We start from the raw sequence: 20,910 nt of genomic DNA on the forward strand, positions 1-20,910 counted from the left end.
TTTTTCGTAACTAAGGAATACCTGACGGTATGTGAAAAGAAAGTAAATGAAAACTGACAATATATCAACAAGCTTTGATGGAAATCAATGTTCGCTAATTTCGTTCGGTTACAGAGACGGTTGATTAACTCAATACCTTTTGAAACGACAAATGTGTTCAACTCAAATTTATGAACAATGTGTGCCTAGCTGGGCTATAATTAAACGAAGCCTTTTACTGATGCAAAACGTTACAATTCCGTTTTCGCCACTGTTGTTTTCTATTACTTTATGTTTTTTAGTGAGCGATTCGTAATAAATATTTACCATTTTTTTAACTTTATTATGAACACGTATTTCAAAAGAAAGTCTCATTTTTAATAACTTTATTAAACACACAATATCATTTTAACGGGTTATAATTATGAGTAAATATACTATGTTAAAGTTACACACTTCACCTTTTATTTAATTTTCTTAATCCTTTTAATCGGATTTTACATATTTCATTTCAATTTTTACACCAAAGCATAATTTTTCAAAACTAAATAAGCTATTCTAATTAATAATTTTATCATTCATTCATTAATTTATTAACAAAAATGGATGTGTATCTCCGCTTTTTGAAGTATACTTCGTATGTCGTGTACCACTCGGAAGTATGTTCAAGAAATCCGCATTTTTTAAATTTAACCGAAAAAATTTGTTTCTCATTAAAATTAAACTGTTTTTAGAAGAAAGTACTTAAAGTTACTTGATTTTATTGTCTCTAGTAATAAAGAAAAAAATTACGAAAATGCTTTTTCGCTAGCACTTTCAATGAGTAGCCATCTAAAACCCAATCCAAATTAAAAAAAAATCCAATAAAGCAAAAACCAAAACATTTCATTACGACGGCTTCTGGGTCATGTATCGTGTCTCGTTACCTTCATTCCTTACTACACATTTTTCTTGCTGTATGGTACTGCTGAAACAAATATTTAGTAAAACTGAACGAATCTCTTATATACGAACGGTACGTCACAGTTATGGAGTTTTATAATGTCAGTTGATTTTAATTAGGTAGTTAATTTTCATAATAACTGGCCTTACGAAACAGAAAAATAACAACTGTTTGTGGGTTTTTAAAAGTAGTTCCTTTACCGAGGATTATAAAAGTTCAAGCAGATTTACCTTAATTTTAGGAATATGCAGAAGAAGTTATGATAAATGAAATGTTTTAATGAATGAAATAACATAACAACTTCAGGTGTTGCGAATAATAAAGATTTTCTTTATAATTCGATAAGAAAATTTTGTATTAATTTATACAGTCCATTCCGTTTTAAGTTTAGCAAAGTATAACGAATATTTCACAATAAGAAACTATCAGAAATATATACCACATAAGTACAGAATATTAAAATAAAAAAATATATGTAAGTATTTAATCAGATCTAAATTACGTACCAAATCTCCCAACTTAACTGTTTCTACCTCCTGATAGAATAACAGCGGAAGCATAGAAAGAAAGGAAACACCCCAAATTAAGCTTATCACTGACGCAACGCTGAAGGCAGCTCTATGAAATACTTGTGATCTACTTGGTCGTACAATAGTGAAATATCTGGAAAATACATATATACAGAATTGTTAAATAAGAACACAATATTTTTTAAATAACAAAAAAAAACCTAAATATTGCATTCATCGAAGGAACTTAACGTAGTATATGAAAGAAAACTAAAAAAATTAAATACGCTGATAATATTTAATCCTTACTTCACTTTTCGTATTTTTAATTTTTATTCTCAGTTTTTATGTCGAAATATCTGAAGACTGTCTTAATCAATAATTAGTTTTTGAAGTGATATTCAATCAATTTTCTGAATTTAAAAAAAATAAATTGTAATTTTTATTTCTTCAGTCTTTTAAATATTTAAACTTTTAGTAGTTTACCTTTTGTTCACCTTTGGGCACAACTTCTTTGGCATAATGGAATTAAATGATACCTTAGACAATATACGTACCGGAACTCCATATTTACGGTCATAATTAAATGGAAAGTCTAGATAAATAGAAAGTCTTAGATAATTGTTTATTAAAATTTATTATATTTTACGTTGAGACTAAGAATTTATAATTACTCAAAACAGTTTTTTTTTTAATTTGCACTAAGTTTAAAAAGTGCTCCCCAACAAAGATTGAGAAGTAATATCGATATCGGCCGTGTGTGAATTATAAAATTAATAATTTTAACAAATACATAATGGTGAATATGGGCTATTTCTTACTAAAAATATGAGAAATGTAGATAACATATGCTGAAAACCGACAATTTAACTCCAGAGGAAGAAAAGTTTCCTAAGATGCTACATAGCATAATCATTTACCGATGATAAAATTAAGAGGTGTTAAAAAAATCAAACAATATTGTTCTAATAGAATAGAAGATTCATCCCGGTAAATGAAAAACGTCTTTTTGAGGTCTTTATTTATTCAGATTACCGCTTAAACCAACAAATTTAACATAACTGGAATCAAGCTCAAGGAGATAAAAATAAAGTAGCACATGAAGTAAAAATTGCACTGACTTCTTAGAAAAAAAATTAAAAAAGAAAAAAAAACAGAATATTAAATTTTCTTAATTTTTTAAAATATAAGGAACCAACCTAAAACACAAATTTAGCAGGGTGGGTATAGCATTGCCCCTTGCGAGGTAGAAAGCAATCGTCAAGTTACCCAGCGCGGGACCAAAAATATTAGAAATTATTTTAGTTGTATAAATTTTAAGTAAACAGAAAATTACTTTTGACAATTATAAAAATAATGAGACCTGAAAGAGAGCCATAGTTTAATTTATAAGTTTGAACAATGTCACCGATTTACATTTCACAGAAAAATTATTTTTATATCGACACGTAAAGAACTTCAGCGGAAATTAAAAAGATTATTAAAATTTCTAAGTACGCAACATTTTTTACAATATTTAAGAGGGTGGACTTCTTACGTTACGGAGATGGTAAATGGATTTGCTTAGCATTTCCATTTTAATTTAATCAATGCTCAGGACGTAAAGTTAGGACGAAATACCGTACAGTAATCCTACAATTAAATTGTGATTCAAACGATGTCTGTCAGTTTCACCTGGCTTCAGTCTCATTCATTAAACCACTTTAAATTCTTACTCGGTACATTTATATTTTACATAAAGAGAAAATATTATTACCCTCTCAATTTTAAAAAAGCGAGTAGAACGCCAGTCATCAATTTCTTATTCTTCAACTTAGTATTCAGAAATTTAATTTCTGTTCTTGTTGTAAATCAAGTTCCATTTCTTTAAATAAAGAAATTTTATTTAACTAAGTAAATCATTTATTTACCTCCTTAGCTCGGTTATTCGAACAACCGACTTATTACACATAGCGAAGGTCCCCGATTCAATTTCCAGCTTTTTCATCACTTGTAATTGCATCTTTTTACCTACACTTGGAGAAAATTTCAATCGAGGACTGTCTGTTAAAAAGCACTTGACTGATATGATAAACACACACTATTCAACGTATAAAATTAATTTACATATGAATTGAGGCATTATGACTCTAAATTATTTTTCTATTCCTTTCTGAAACGAGTGATGATTTGTTTCAGGACAGTTTAGGTGCGTATCATTCAAAAGTTATATATTCAGTTAATTTAAAAAGAAAAACGATCGACAGTTAGTTTTCATTACATATAATAGTAATTATAATATTCGTGATATTTTTTAGTCTTTTTTTAACTGATGAAAAAAATAGTATTCATAAGCTAAAAAATATTAATTAATGTATTTATACATACATTGAACGGTATGAAAAATTATGATAACATTTAAAATTCGCTAAAATTGCAAACGACCAATTTTAAAATTAATGAATTTTGTTCTGTCAGTTCGGGGCCAATTGTCCACCTATTTCAAGGAAGGAATGCGGGCATAAAACTAATGGCACCCGAGTTTAAGGTTAAAAATTATGAAACCCTTCAAGTACGTCATCGAGTAAAATATTTGATGGATGTTAAGTATTTTGTTGAACACATTTTTTTTTTTTTGTAAATTTAGCGTGTTATATTTCACATTATTCAGTTTGAGATTTGGTTTATGTGCTCTGAATATATTTTACTTATTGATCTCTTGTATTTGCGTCCTGTTTCTCTGAGTCGGTTAGCAAAAGTCCTGTTTTATAAAGGTTAATTTTTTTTTCATCGATAGTGCCTCCAAGAGTTCCTTGTACCTTGGGTGAATGTGCGTCCGGTCAGTCTGACATATTATAAGTACAATTTAATTCGTATATTCATGAGTTGTTTAGTTTGTCAGCTTTAATTTTTTTAGCTTATTGTGGGATTTTAATAATTTCTCTTTACTGTTTTTAAAGCGATAAAAAAATATATTTCTTGATGATTTTGGCAATTATTTGATTTACGTCGTTAGCGCTTCCAATTTTGTCAAAGCAAAATCTTCTGTCTTCTGAAATCTGAATTTTGTGATCTAAAAAATCGTAATCTGCATAAAAAGTTCAAAAATTAGGCTTAGTTAATTTATAAAAATAATTTCAGTAAAGATAACAGAGATAAAGATTCCAGGTAGTCTTGAAAATAGATAACTAACGCTAATATTCAATTTGAGTATTAATTCAAACCGAGTCAAAAGTTCATTTGTTACCTGATTAGATTTGCTCGAAAATTAACATTAAAATGTCCACGTATGATATTAAATTTAATTCAGGTTAAAAAACTTTCAAAAAACAAGAAAGAGGTATAAATTAATATGAAAATCAATTTTAGGCCTTAGCACTGAACAGAATTGATTTTAAAATTTATTTCTTTAGAGAATACACAGTAACTTTCGCTTTATTAAGAAGGGAATTTATAATAAAACTTGAGAATCCATGTTTTTTTGTGCAGTACTATTAAAAGGTTCAGTAAGCTTGAGATTTTCTAGATCTAAACTGGCCTGAGTACGAGTCACCTAGTATTCTGAAAAATCAGGTGATTCGTTAAAAAATTTCTATCTTTCAGTTTTATTTCTTGTATATTGAATATTTATTCGATAAATCTTACTTTTTTTTATTTTTAGGGACAGAATTATTAATGCGTTTAATATGCTTAAAGTTAATCAAAATATTAGTAGTGGTTTCAAAGACAGGAATAGGATACCTGTCATTTATAAAAGTCCTTACTCAGAATTTTCAGTGACAAGGCTTCACTTAAAAATACTTTGCCACTTAAATTTAAAAACAATCGTAAGCGTGAGGGTCAGTCAGACGTGAAGGATGTCAGTACAAGGTATCCCTATGTAGTCCAACGTCCCGATATTCTCCGCAATACCGAAGAAATATGTCGGCAGCCTGTCGATGGCATTTATACTACAGATGATGACTAGGAAGGATAGAATCCTAAACTAGATGCGACTTACGAAATACAAAACCAGAGGACCTTCTGTCCTACGTAGACTGAAGCCACACACTAATGCAGTGAAAATAAATGGCGCAGAGCGAGTCTGTTGCATGGCTGTTGCCAAGATAAAAATTCGATCAAATAAAGACTTCGCCTCCTTGATTCAACACAATGAAGTCATCGTCACCTTCAAGAACAATTTATATTAATAGAACTATTTTATAATCCGCTCAAAATAAAGGAAATTAATAAGTAAGATTAAGTAAGATTATAATTATTAAGATTAGATCAAAAGACTACTTACGACTAAAATTAAAAGCAGTAAACTATTAAAAACACTAAAATAACCACAAAACGAGAATATTTAAAATTTAAAAAAAATTTCAGATATTTATAATAAACGAAAAATAAATACAGTTAAGGTGAAAAACTTGAATGAACATTAAATTAAAACTTTTATTGATTTACCGATTCGTTTACAGTTTGCACAAACCCAGATGTATACGAACGAGTTAATTGGCAACCGTCATAAAACAAACATATCTGCACCACACCGAATCCAAAGGTCGACATAGGACTTTACTAAAAAGTATACTCTTAAGGGGTTTCCCCAAACTTAAAGACGGGGTTTCTGAAACTTAACAACACTCTAACAAGAAATTCTACTGAAGAACGTACTGAAAATTAACTCCGAAAGGTCTTTGTAACAATTGTATTAATTTGAGAAGTAATCCTTTGTAATTTTTATAATTCGACAAAGATCGGATATTATTTCTACTACTTTACTAATAAAATCATTCTTTGGAAATAAATATCTTTTTTCATAAAAATAAATTATTATTTTATATCATAAAAATAAATATCATTTTTCCACTTTGTTACATTATGACTTAAGTGATTTGCTTATTAACTCCTCAATATTTGACTTAGGTCGATCCAAAATATTATCACCGGTCAATTTCACCTTCGCTTTCATTGTATCTTAACAATGAAGGATAAAAGCGAAATCGATTCTACCTGAAAAATGTGGCGTGGCAATCAAAGAAAATACTCACCTTTGTAGACATTATGTAATTTCACTATATTTTTAATTATTGGTAATTATTACACGTAATAAACCCAGATTGTTATCTGGGTGCCTGCAGTAGTTAGGCCCAAATGCCTAGCCGACGACTGCAATATTTAGTCGGTAATAAAAAATTAAACTCGATCTGAAAATTATAATTTCTACTTATTTCATTACTTTAAAATAATAATATTAGTCATATCTTACCTATCTAGAGCGATAGCGGTGATAGTCCCAGCGGAAACAGAAATATTTGCTCCCTGAAGTACTGGAACAAGCTTACAGAGAACTAATCCCAGAGTCCATCGGCGTCGAAGTAATGAAACTAGGGTGAAAGGCATACAGATGAGGCAGAGAGCCATGTCTGCGATAGCCAAATTAACTATATACAAATTCCGAGGTGTCGGGCCGGTGTTCGATAATCTTTTTCTTGCACATTGACGTCCCACAACGAAACAAACAAGGGCGTTAGAGACAACACCCGATGTCATTAATACAGAATAAACGAGTATAAGTGCCACTTCGGTTCCGGGCATAAGTAGTCGTTCCGACGACTGATGTTCACGAAGTATTTGATACGCTTCTTGCAAACTAAAATTAAAAAACTCTGTTCCTTCGTTTACTTTACTGCTTTGGAAAGAATGACTTCCAGTCGAGTTTTCTAGAATTGTAGAGACCATAGATAACAAACCGTTCGAAGCCGGAGGGAGAAGATTAAAATCTCGCTCCATATTATCATTTACCATCTTCGGATTAGATTACAGAAGAGATACATTTATGACGGAAAATCATAATCTTCTATTCATACATCTTTATCGCTTTCTCACACCCGATTAAGATTTGTTCACATTCTCTTTAAACAATTCCTCATCGTTTAACTGCAAAGAACGTTTATCAGAGTTTCTTGTATTAAGTTATAGTCCATAAAATGCTATAAAATTTCAGTAAATTGAAAAAACAGAATGACATAACGAACAAAAAAGAAATCGATAAAATTCTTTAAGAATTTTACTTTAAAAGTCTTTTATCATTTAAAATCTTCACTAATTTATAAAAAAGAAAGCTACATTTGTATCACGTAATAGCTTAAAGCTTCATATAAAACAAGCATCGTCGATGTTCAATAATTTTAATTTCATCTGATTATCTCTTTTTAAATATAAATACATTTTACATCTTAGAAAGTAAATAAAAATATATTTCCATCCGTTTAAAGAAAACTTTTTTTCCTCTACTTCATTTTCCATTTTTGTTACGCAATAATATTCACTTTATTTTACCAAAGGTAAGAAGTAATTTTCTGATAAAAAAAGGAAATTTAAGGTGATATTTTCATTTCCTTTGCAGAAAAAAATCAATAAAATCTTCTGAAACCTGAAAGAAAAAACATCACAGTTATAAAAATATACAAGCTAAACATATTTTTTTATTTTACTGCTTTTTTTAAAAACACGATATTATATTTATTTATTTATTTTTTATTATTTTTACTATTATGTGCAAAAAGAGATTTATTCAATAAATAATTTACTCTAAGGAAAATACGTATACGTAAAAATAAGAATTTAAAAAATACTATATCGTAATTTTTAAAGTTATTAGTTGTCCGGGTGATGCAAACGCGTGTTCTTATTTGTTTGTGTTTTTTTAAGCATAAGAACGTGACCTACAATAAATTTTAGATTTGATATTATCCACAAATATTTATTACACTAATACCTACTATTTGTAAATTCAATAGTTGATTGGACGTATCGCTAACCTGCTTCATCTACTTGCTTCACCGGCATCCTCTAACTCCCCTTTCGTTTCAGTAACATTTTAATCGTGCCGTACATTATTAATCAATGATTTTGAAGCTCAGTAAATCCCTTCATAATAAAGCAAAAAAATCGAGGATATTATAGTCTTTACAGATATTACAGTCTTTTTTTTCTTTAAGCTGGAAATTTCATTTCATTACTGAAATTTTTTCTTAAATACAAAAACAGACGTTTTTTACTACTTTTTAAGCCGACCCGAATTTACACTGTTATGTATGAATTTATACTCGTAGGCTTTTAAAATAATAACAGCCTAGTAATTAATTTTTTCCTATCACTTTGCGCAGTGCGGGTGATTTTGAAACAACGGTTAACCAGTAATCAGTTACTTTTTAACATATTAAAAAAATTCTAGTTCTGAAGAGTAAGAAAGTGTGTTTGATATCAGAAATACATCCATTACGTTGCTTATGAAGCGAAAATTGCAAATGAAATTGAGATTAAATATTCGTGCTAATATAGTCTCCGCGTGAAAATGATTACTATCGCCTCGTCTCATAAGCAGGAATCCAAAATAAAAATTGTGTAGTTATATATTTATGATCCTTACAATATTTCTTCTCTTCGTCAGTGAATGTAAAAATTGTTTTAAAATAAATTTGTTAATTTCCTCGTCCCGCTCGCAATCACAAAAATTTTCATTACTCTACGTTTTTTTGACTGAAATAAGTAATATTCGAAAAATTACACAACCGAATACCTTTTAATCCAGAAACGCTCGAATCGGTTGTAGACAATAAAAATATATTTTTAAAAAAAAGATAAATTATTTATTAGATTATCTGTTTTATATTAAATGATTACACTTACTTACACATGATAAAACGTATTATCATGTGTAAGTAAGATTATCGGGATAATTATCGGGATAGATTTTTAGAATTGTTTCTTTTCATATTACACACTTCCATAAAACCGAATTATAATATTACTTTTTCTTATATTTTTTGAAAATAAATTTCAGTGATGTAATGAAACTTTATAAATTAACCATGACTGGAGCAAAATTGTTGATTTTTTTTATTACGTTTTTATAAAGCCAATTATAAAAACGTAATAATTAGTTTAGAGACTTGCCGACAAGTCTCTAAACTTGTCGGCAAAAATAACACGACTGGTGAACTTACAGGATGCAATAAGAAAAATCAATTTACTGCTTTTCATTTTCGTATTTTCATAAATTAGTTCCAGCCAAAAATCTTAACAGCTTAATTTCTTGATTTTTACTTCCTTATACGAAGTAAATGAAGTATTGTGATCGCGAAAAATTTCGATTTTCAGATTTCAACGGAAATATCCATTTTGACCATCCCTGAATCCATTTTAACTAGTTTCGGCATGATGTCTGTACGTGCGTATGTATGTTTGTACGTATGTATCTCGCATAACTCAAAAACGATTAGCCATAGTATGTTGGAATTTTGGATATAGACCTATTTTGGTAACACCTAGTTCTGCAATGACTGAACTAAAAGTGTCTAAAAAAGCCCAAAATCCAAAAACATTCAATTTTTCGCTTGAAAGTACATAATCAATGGCTTGTAAATAATAATTTATTTTATTTTAACATTAAACAAGAAAAAAACGAATTGCATATCACAAATTATAACTCAGTTAATTAATTATAATAAAATTAGAATAATAGCAAATATATAAAGTTCATCCGTAAATTTGTTCTCTAATTAAATTAGAACTTTTAATTTATTAGGTTTTCGAATATCGTATTAATAAAAATAAACTAATAAAAAACAAAAAAATTACAAAAATATATTTGATTACATATAAAAAATTATTTTTTAAAAAGCTTTTATTTAACTTTATATATAGCTTCTATATTAACATTAATAAAAAAGGAAACAAATTAGAAAACCCCTCTAAAAAGTAAAAAATAAGAATTAAATCAAATTGAGAATTTTAAACAAAAAAATATAATATATTAACAAATATAAAAATGCACTGAAAAGTAAAAAATAAATTATATAAATATCAAATAAATAACCAATAAATAAATGTAATAATTATTAAATTTAAAAATTAAAAGAAATAAAATTTTTTGTTAAATAAAATCGTGGCGCAGTTTTTATAATTTATTTAAAACAACACAACATTTATTTTTACAACAATTAATCTTCATTTTCATTTTCAATAACGACGCGAGGAGGCGGAAAGGTCTGCTGGAACCTCTGCAGTTGAGACTGACTATCTGCAAGTAACAATCTGGGGAAATGCACCCACTCGCTCTTTCTTTGTACGTTTTCTCACATAGTTGAACTTCATCTTCGAATTCTGCTTGTAATCTAAGCCAAATTGAACGCACTCTTTCCGCTAAAAGTTTCATTCAATTTAATTATGAATTTTTATTTAATGAATTCATAATTACGATTACAATTATAATAATGATAATAATTAATAATTTTTTAGATTACCCTAAAATGTAATAACTTTGTGCAAGATTTCTAAATTTAATTTTTATTTTTAATATTATTAACCCTTAAAGGTCATCTCGGTGCAAATTTGAACCATCAGTTATTTTATTACAGATAAAGTATATTCATATACTAAACAACCTCATTAAACAAAAAATATATTTTAAAATACAGCAAATGTCTATAAATACTTATTCGAAAAGATTGTTATAAAAACTGCCCCACGCATTTATTTAACTAAATATTTTCATTACTTTTAATTTTAAAATTTAATAATTATTACATTTATTTATTTTTTATTTATTAGATATTTATATAATTTATTTTTTTACTTTTCAGTGGATTTTTATATTAGTTAATATATTATATTTTTTTGTTTAAAATTCTCAATTTAATTTAATTCTTATTTTTTTTACTTTTTAGAGGGTTTTTCTAATATGTTTCCTTTTTTTATTAATGTTAATATAGAAGCTATATATAAAGTTAAATAAAAGCTTTTTTAAAAAATAATTTTTTATATGTTATCAAATATATTTTTGTAATTTTTTTATATTTTTTATTTTTTTATTTTTAGTCTTAATGAACAATAAACTTGAACAAACTTTTTGCATCCAAAAAAATATTCTTAATATTTATATCTGAATATTATTGTTTGTTCAAGTTTTTTTGTTTATTAAAACTAAAAAGTAAAAATATTTATTTTTACACATCGAAGTTACATACGTGTACCAAATTTCAATCATTTTCATACGATAGTTCATGAGAAATGAAAATTTTCAACTAAATGCATGAATTGGTCTAGGAGAGCGCGAGGGGGGGGGGGGGGTGGAGGTGGATCATATCTAAATTCTAATACCATAGTATTGTATTGTCATCGAAGTTACATGCGTGTACCAAATTTCATTGATTTTCATACGATAGATCAAAAGATATAGCAGTTGCAAGATTTTATTATAATTAAAGCAAGTTAAATAAAAGCTTATAATTAAAAAAAAAGAATAAAATATATAGAATTTTATATGTTAAGTACACAAAAATTTCTGAGAATTTTTTTAGAAATAAAATGATTGTAGTGTCGCATACGTACGAGTAGTCAAACTAGTTACCATAACATTTGAAACATATTAAAATTTCAACAATAATGTTTAATAGTAATATAAAATAACTTTTAACATTTTTTTTCGAAATTTTTCACTAAACTTGTATCAATTTATTTAATATAATATTATTTGTATTTAGATTGCGCGATTCGTAACACTTCTAACTAACCGTTACATAGACGGGTAAATTTATTTCTAACAAAATACATACGACTGTTAGACAAAACTTGATCTAAATTAATCATTTGCTTTTCTTATCAACATTAACTTCTAACTTTAATGGATAAGCAAAATGGAAAAAAACAATTTCTCATCATATCAAAGGTATTTTTCAGTATCGATTTGCTAAAACAGGGAATTCATAAAACATCGATTAAACTACACGCTGTCATAATGCACTACCTGAACCTTATTTGAAGGTAATTTTACTATTTCATTTGTCAGTACGCTAACAAACATTTGTTACGTACGCTAATCAGTGTGGGCCTTGTATCTTCGTGATGTGTAGGCAAACGCATGTACTACGTCTTCACAGACCCGGTAAGAAATTTTCCGAGGATAAATCTTGTTTATTAAAACATTCAACTTTTCTGTACTAAACCTTACGTATAAACAAACGAAATTAGTAATTTGATAGACGTTTATTAGACGGCTAACGAAATAAGACCCAAAACGTTTAGCCACCTGCCGTAGATTATTATATATTCTACGAAGTTTCAATTAACACCCTCCCAAATAAAACTAGAAACGATAAAAAACTCTTTAGAAAATAAAATAAAAAAATAAAAATTAAATTACATTCGTAGAGTATCTAACGCATAGGTTTTCTTATATTTCTAAGAAAATATAAGAAAAAGAATTCTTACCAAACAGACGTATGTGTGTGTGTGTGTGAGAGAGATAGCGAAAGAGTCATATGAGAGACAGATAGCAGAGCTACATATAATACAACGGCACTCGCAGAGCAAACATCAATCCGACCTCACTTAAAGAAGGTTGCGTGTAGCTAGCTATTTAATCTGTATGGAAAATAGGACTAGCTATTTACAAGCTAACTTTTCTGAAAATAGGTACGACAGGCCCTAATTTTGGTAACGTTCACATGGACTGAATGACCAAGTTCGAATAATTATGCTAGTGGAGTCTTGGAATGTAGATTCCACTTATTATTCGTTTTTATTAATATATCTGTATTACCAACCTATTAGTTTAAAAGAAAAACACTCTCACAGGATGAAATATTTAGTTAATTATTGTTTTCTGCGATAGATTTTACTTCAACATTTTTATTAAAACGGCTATTTCAATAATTATTTTAAAATAAAAAAACAATTTGCGACCATTTTTGACTACGACCGTAGTCTAAATCGTCAGACAACATGCACTTTTGGGAAACAGAGTAAAGAAAAAATCGTGAAATAAAACACTTCTGTGGTATTTTTCATAAATTATCACTTCAAGCTAATTTTCCATCGCTTATTATTTTTTTTATCTTTACTTAAGTTAATTATGAATTTCTATAACTTAGTTGTTTAAATCGACTGGACGGTAACGATCGTTAAATATCATTTGTTATGTTTTCACAGGTGCTTGTTGTATTTAGGTAAAAAACAACTAATTCTTTTAAAAATACAACTAATACCTTTAACCTTTGTATATATATATATATATATATATATATTGTTTTTTTTTTTTTAAGGGATGAGTGTTGTTAATGTGAAAATTTTTTAATTTTTTATAAACTTAAATGTGATAAGTTTTGTTAACACTCATTAACTATGTAAGAGTATGTAATTCTCATTACTACAAGACGGTTTTGATTTCTTCATTAAGAAAAGATACTAATTAATAATTAATCAAAGCTCGGGTGTCTATTGCGCCAAGCGGTGAACTTATTTTATCGAATTTTTAGAAAAACAAAGGAAACACGGTCATTTCCTTTGTTTCTTCGCGTTTTAATATTTATTGCGAAATATATACACCGTAATCGAAATTTATAGAATAATGTTGATTGTATTTTCATTTTTATCTCGAAACTCACAGAATTAAAAAAAAAAAAATACATACAGCTGCAGTTTTTAAAAGCTGCATAACACGTTATCAATAGAGTTAAATACGTGAAGATGTTTATACTGTTTACAGCTTGAAACAAAAAATCCGTTAATCAGTGTGTGATGAATACAAGGAATATTTTGTGTGCCATTCGACGATCTTGTAATCTAACGTGTTTACATGTACATTATGATATAGGTAAAAATTAAGAGCGCTTTTATTTTTTTTTTTTAAAAGAGCACATTTTCTATTTATATTTTGTTATTTTTATTATATGTTTAATCTGAGATAACATTTTTGTTATTAATAATTAAATAGATATAGATGAATAAATCACTTTTAATCCGTAATAAATAATAATAATAACAAAAGTAGGTACGTTTTAATTTAGAAAAAAAAATTAAATATATAGATTTATTTTTTTTTTAAATCAGAGAAAAGATTGTTTTAGTAATATAAATCAGCATTTACGAACGAAAATTAATATTTTATTTGTTATTATTATTTTTTATGTATAATAGATATTTTCCCTTCATCATTTATTTTTCTGGAGACTTGCAGCCAGAATTTTTTTTTTTTTTTTTTCTATTCTGTTGGCCTAATGTACGGGAATTTTATAATACAGATTTGGCGAGATCAATAAAACGATCTGCATGAAAATATTCAAGGATTTCTATTCGACTGCAGCTCGTGTTTCTCACAAAATATACTATGTATTTTATTTAGGATAAAATTAATAATTTTCAAGTCGTTTGCGTAGATCGTTTTTATCCGTCCTAGTCGCTAACGTCGGCAAATAAAGCTAACGCGAATTTCTCATCTGGTATCCGATTAATTAAAGTATGAAGTCGAACTCAGTTTTACGACTGTAAGCACTGTAGAATATTCTTTTGAATTTCATCGAACGAGTGATTTAATCCGTTCTATTTTCTAAATTGAAAAAGTGAGCTAACTAAAACTGGTATGTCGGAGCGAAGCTGTTTAAGTCGATAGGCAGTTGATCTTATGACTATGTACATGTCATGAAGCATTGTAATACGAGAAGAATAGCCTCGTAATCCGTTAAGAATAGACTATCTTATTTTTTGTAATGTTACCATTTTTATAACTTAATATCAAGACTGCTATTTAACAAAATTGCATTTACTGTATATTCCAATGTATAAGTGAAAAATTGTATGGTTAACTAATTCTTACAGATAGTTTTATCGTCTTTGTCATAAGTCGTGCTTCTTGTAACTCATATCATATTTATTATTTATACATTATGTTTATAATAACTATAATTATTATTATTATTATTATTATTATTATTTTCCTACAAGTAAATAAACCGTTTAATATGTTTTTCATGATTGAATAAAAATAATTGGAATAGTAAAATAAAAACGATTCATTAGATTTAGAGACGCAAATATATATTTTCTGTACGTTACATCAGAACACTGTAAATTTAAAAAAATCTGATGAGGACTGCACATGACTTCCTTGTACGCCTATTAAATTACATATACAAATTTTTTACAAAATGAAAACTACGTAACATTTTATTTTATTAATAATTTCTGATATTTTTTTTTTTTTTTTATTGTTTTTATTGAATTATTATTTAGCGTAATTTTTTTTTAGAATCAAAGTTAATAATTATTAATAAATCAATATTTTAAAATTAAAAAAAAAGGAGATGAAGTCTGATTCGAACCGATATGCCTTCCCCTTCTAAGATCCAAATATTTCATTAATTAAAATTTCATTTGGCTATAACTCTGAAACCAATAAAAATAAGTACCAATGAAATAATTAAGATATGATATATCTTGAAAAGCTCTCAATGAGGGCATATTACTGCAGTTAAGAAAAAACCAAAAATAAAAAAAAAATTGGATTTTTTACTTTTTTTGTTAAAGTAAAATAATATAACATTTTATGTCGACTATTATTTTATATTACGTTATATAAACAAATTTACATGACGAAGAAGTTTTACTTTTATTAAAATTATAACATACATTTTTAAGTTCCTGATGATAGAATTCTATTCTGAAAGCTTTCGAACGTATACATAAAAGAATTGTTGGTAAGTGGTTTGTTAATTACTAATTAAAGTAAACAGTTTTATTATGTTTCCTCACTCGAGGTGGACTTAAAAGAAAATTTCTTGAGAATCATATCTTAAGCCTATAACGCTTGGAATAATATTTATATGAAACTTTATTTAAATAATTCTTGTTCGTTGCTCAATCATAAACGCATGTTGAAAAAATGCGTTTAAGAAAACCGACCGAGAATGAAAAGTAAAATTTTGAAGGTTTCATAGTAATACGCGGATGACTGTATGAACGTTCACCCACCTGATTGTCGGTCAGAATTAATTTTGTGAATTTCTTATATACCAAGGAAACCTAAAATAGGTTGGTGTTTCACAATATTTTGCTACTGAAATGTAACTATCTGAGTCTGACCGGCAAAAAATTAATGAAAATTTTAAAACCTTCACAGCAGGTAACCGTCCTGAAAATTTTAATTTACCCACGTTTTCTTTTTCTTATATTTCTATCTTCTACATGTAAACCTATGCGTTAGATACTCTACGAATGTAATTTAATTTTTTTTTTTTACTTTATTCTCTAAAGAGTTTTTTATCGTATTTAGTTTTATTTGGGAGGGGATTAATTGAAACTTCGTAGAATATATAATAACCTCACTTCATTATCACTTCAAGACGTCGTTAGACGTCTTGAAGTGATAATTTATGAAAAATACCACAGAAGTGTTTTATTTCACGATTTTTTCTTATCTCTGTTTCCCAAAAGCGCATGTTGTCTGACGATTTAGAGTACGGTCGTAGTCAAAAATGGTCGCAAATTATTTTTTTTATTTTAAAATAATTATTGAAATAGCCGTTTTAATAAAAATATTGAAGTAAAATCTATCGCAGAAAACAATAATTTACTAAATATTTCATCCTCTGAGAGTGTTTTTCTTTTAAACTAATAGGTTGGTAATACAGATATATTAATAAAAACGAATAATAAGTGGAATCTACATTCCAAGACTCCACTAGCATAATCATTCGAACTTTGTCATTCAGTCCATGTGAACGTTACCAAAATTAGGGCCTGTCGTACCTATTTTCAGAAAAGTTAGCTTGTAAATAGCTAGTCCTATTTCTCCATACAGATTAAATAGCTAGCTACACGCAACCTTCTTTAAGTGAGGTCGGATTGATGTTTGCTCTGCGAGTGCGGTTGTATTATATGTAGCGCTGCTATCTGTCTCTCATATGACTCTTTCGCTATCTCTCTCACACACACACACATACGTCTGTTTCGTAAGAATTCTTTTTCTTATATTTCTATCTTCTACATGTAAACCAATGCGTTAGATAATCTACGAATGTAATTTAATTTTTTTTTTACTTTATTCTCTAAAGAGTTTTTTATCGTTTTTAGTTTTATTTGGGAGGGTGTTAATTGAAACTTCGTAGAATATATAATAACCTACGGCAGGTGGCTAAACGTTTTGGATCTTATTTCGTTAGCCGTCTAATAGACGTCTATCAAATTACTAATTTCGTTTGTTTATACGTAAGGTTAGTACAGATAAGTTGAATGTTTTAATAAACAAGATTTATCCTCGGAAAATTATTTACTGGGTCTGTGAAGACGTAGTAGATGCGTTTGTCTACACATCACGAAGATACAAGGCCCACACTGATTAGCGTACGTAACAAAAGTTTGTTAGCGTACTGACAAATGAAATAGTAAAATTACCTTCAAATAAGGTTGAGGTAGTGCATTATGACAGCGTGTAGTTTAATCGATGTTTTATGAATTCCCTGTTTTAGCAAATCGATACTGAAAAAATACCTTTTTTATGATGAGAAATTCTTTATTTTTTCCATTTTGCTTCCCAGTTAGAAGTTAATGTTGATAATAAAAGCAAAAGATTAATTTAGATCAAGTTTTTTCTAACACCCATATCTATTTTGTTATGAATAAATTTACCTGGTCTATGTGACGGGGTGAGGAAGTGTTACGAATCGCGCGATCTAAATACAAATAATATTATATTAAATAAATTGAAAAAAGGTGTAGTGAAAAATTTCGAAAAAATTTTAAAAGTTATTTTATATTATTATTAAGCATTGCTGAGATTTTAATGTTTCAAATGTTATCAAGCCGGAAGGTAACTTGTTTGACTCGTACGTATGCGACACTACAATCATTTTATTTCTAAAAAAATATTCAGAAATTTTTGAGTACTTAATGAATAAAATTCTATATATTTTCTTTTTTTTTATTTATTAGTTTATTTTTATTAATAGGATACTCGAAAACCTTATAAATTAAAAGTACTAATTTAATTAGAGAACAAATTTATGAATGAACTTTATATATTTGCTATTATCCTAATTTTATTATAATTAATTAATTAACTGAGTTATCATTTACGATATTGCAATTCATTTTTTTTTTCTTGTTTAATATTAAAATAAAATAAATTATTATTGACAAGCCATTGATTATGTACTTTCAAGGGAAAAAATCGTTTTCCTATTTATAATTAAATCAAGATTGTTAAACCAAGTAAGAGATGGTTTATTATGCTAATTGACACTAATTTGCAAAGTTCAATCAAAACTAGTTGCTTTTTTTACTGGATTTTTGTTTTTTGGTATAAATCCAACAAAATTATTTTTTAATTAGTATAGGTGCGATGCTTCCATTCTGTAACTGCTGCTGAGTAAACAATTATGTGTTTTTAAATATAATTTAATTTACTGTTAAATATTCTTCGTTTAAAAGTATTAAACTTGTTAATTTATCAATATTTTTCTATAGAAAAGTTGATTACATATCGTCCGTTGAAAGAATATGTAAAACAAAAACTTAAGTTAAATAAAACAAAGATACAATGAATTATTACCCCGTAAGAATACTTTCAATATATATTCAACAATAAATCGATCGGTCGCTGACGTTCAACATAGAACGACTAAGTACCCTTTTCGATATTGTATTGATAATACTCATCCGACATAAATACGGATATCGCGTAACCCGAATAAGTTAGTTTCCGGTTTTAGAATTCATTGAATTTTACAGATTCACTAACGAACAACGATTATTTATTCAATGGATTATTTCCGGGTATGCTTTTAATATTGCTTGTTTTTCATCATATTTCTATTACCTTTTAATCTTATTTTCTAGTTTCTATTATAATAATTCTCCAACGAAAAATATTTAACGTTATTTGAAATAACATAATCGAAAAACGAAACGAAATTGAACGAAATAATATGACGAACGAAATTTAATTACCGGTGAAAATGTCGGAATGTTATACTTCTAGAGCTATTGTTAAAATTTTACTTTTTAAAACGAACTTTTCGGTCGTATAAAAGCTTTGTAAAGAGAATGAAGATAGAATTTTTTTAGCGACAGCAAAATTTTAATTAATTAGGCTTTAATTGAAATTTCTAACTACATAGGCCCTACTCCAAATCAGCAACCCCCAATTTAATAATTTTCTTTAAAAATTAAGACAAACCATTAATTTATAATTAAGTAGTTTGTTAGTTATTTCAAGACCGGAAAATATAAAACCAATACGAGGAAATGTTTTTGACAGATTAGTTAGCTAAATAATATTTTCGTTCACATATTAATTATACGCACTCCAGTTAAACTAAACGATAATTAATAAACGTGTCGCTACTTATCTAAAATAATAAAATTAATTAATATACCAAAGAAAAGAAATCGTAATTTAATGTAGCAATATATTACGATTTCTTTTCAAGTTATAAAATCATGGCCAAAAAATAAAATTGTTTAATTGTAATAAAAAGTTATAGGTAGAATAATGTAAATAAAACTAATACCCGAAATTACATCTTAAACAGAAACCGAAGAAAGATTAGGAAACTTAAACGTTTTAAAATCTAAATTAAACGTGTCCTATAATGTACGGAAAAAGTCAGTATGATGAAGTAGGAAACATTGAAACAAAACTCTCTAATTTCTGAAGATAGAAAATAAAGTCAAGTAAATGATTAAATTGTGAGTCGCATTTGGTTAACTAATATAATTTAAAAATTGGTATTTTAGAAAAATAATTTTATTACTTTCATTTTTTTTTTTTTGTATTATACTTATTACATTACAAAAAATATATAATAATTATTTTAAACTGAAATTATTTAACGATGGTATAACTCACCTAGACTTCAAGAAGTATTTGTCCAATGCACCTATTTTATTGTTAAAATAACACTAGTAACGTAACCATTTTTTATACAATTTACTTCCTCTAAAAATAAAATTTAAACTACGTTTTATCATTATCCTTACAAAAGTTACTATTATTTATCAATTTTGTTAATCGTAATTTTTTTATGAAAAGCTTTGTTAAAAATGTAAATTTTTTCGTGATCGATCGTAAAAGTAAAATAATGTAGAAAAAACTCTTCGGTCACAATCGGAAGAAAGTTTTTTTAACTACGACTAAGGCAAGCACTAACGCGAAAGACGTTTTGTAGTTTAATTTTCTCTCGCTTTGTAAATCAAATCTTATTGTTCAAAGAGATGTATCGTTCAAAGCTCTTGAAAAAAAATGCGAATCGGTACCCTGCTAGTGACGTGCGGTGCGTGCTCCTTGACATTTAACAAGATGATATCTTATCTTTCGCTATTGTTAACCGACGACCAGTAACTTTCATATTTTGATACCGCCACTGAAATGGTACAACCAGTTACTCTAATACAGTAAAGAAATTAATTAGATGAAATCGATTTTTTGTTTTGTTGTAGGAAAACGAAAAGAAAAATAAGTATTAGGCTACTTAAGAAATATTTTAGAATCTTATATCTTTCTTATCTACGTACTAAAATGAAAAAAGCATATTTTTTAACTGATATGGACATTTAAATTTCTTTCTTTATCTGAAAACTATCCATTAATTTATCAAAACCCTTAATTTATCGATTACTTAATTAAGAACAAATTCAACTGAAAGAATTTATCTTATAATATTCCAGGTTCCT

At 27.5% G+C, this 20,910-nt stretch overlaps 1 protein-coding gene across 1 annotated transcript in view; it reads right to left on the minus strand.

The window, feature by feature from the left end:
• Positions 1-20,482, minus strand: part of LOC142334289 (neuropeptide Y receptor type 2-like) — a 37,374-nt gene extending 16,892 nt beyond the window's left edge. Inside the window, exons 1-3 of the mRNA XM_075382210.1 lie at positions 20,087-20,482; positions 6,665-7,831; positions 1,429-1,585 (exon numbers count right to left, since the gene is read on the minus strand). Coding sequence (XP_075238325.1) covers positions 1,429-1,585; positions 6,665-7,203 — 696 coding nt within the window. The 5' untranslated portion in view covers positions 7,204-7,831; positions 20,087-20,482. The remainder of the gene's footprint in view (positions 1-1,428; positions 1,586-6,664; positions 7,832-20,086) is intronic.
• Positions 20,483-20,910: the final 428 nt, after the last annotated feature.

This window comes from Lycorma delicatula, chromosome 1 (genome assembly GCF_047948215.1).
Source record: "Lycorma delicatula isolate Av1 chromosome 1, ASM4794821v1, whole genome shotgun sequence".
Lineage (NCBI taxonomy): Eukaryota > Metazoa > Arthropoda > Insecta > Hemiptera > Fulgoridae > Lycorma > Lycorma delicatula.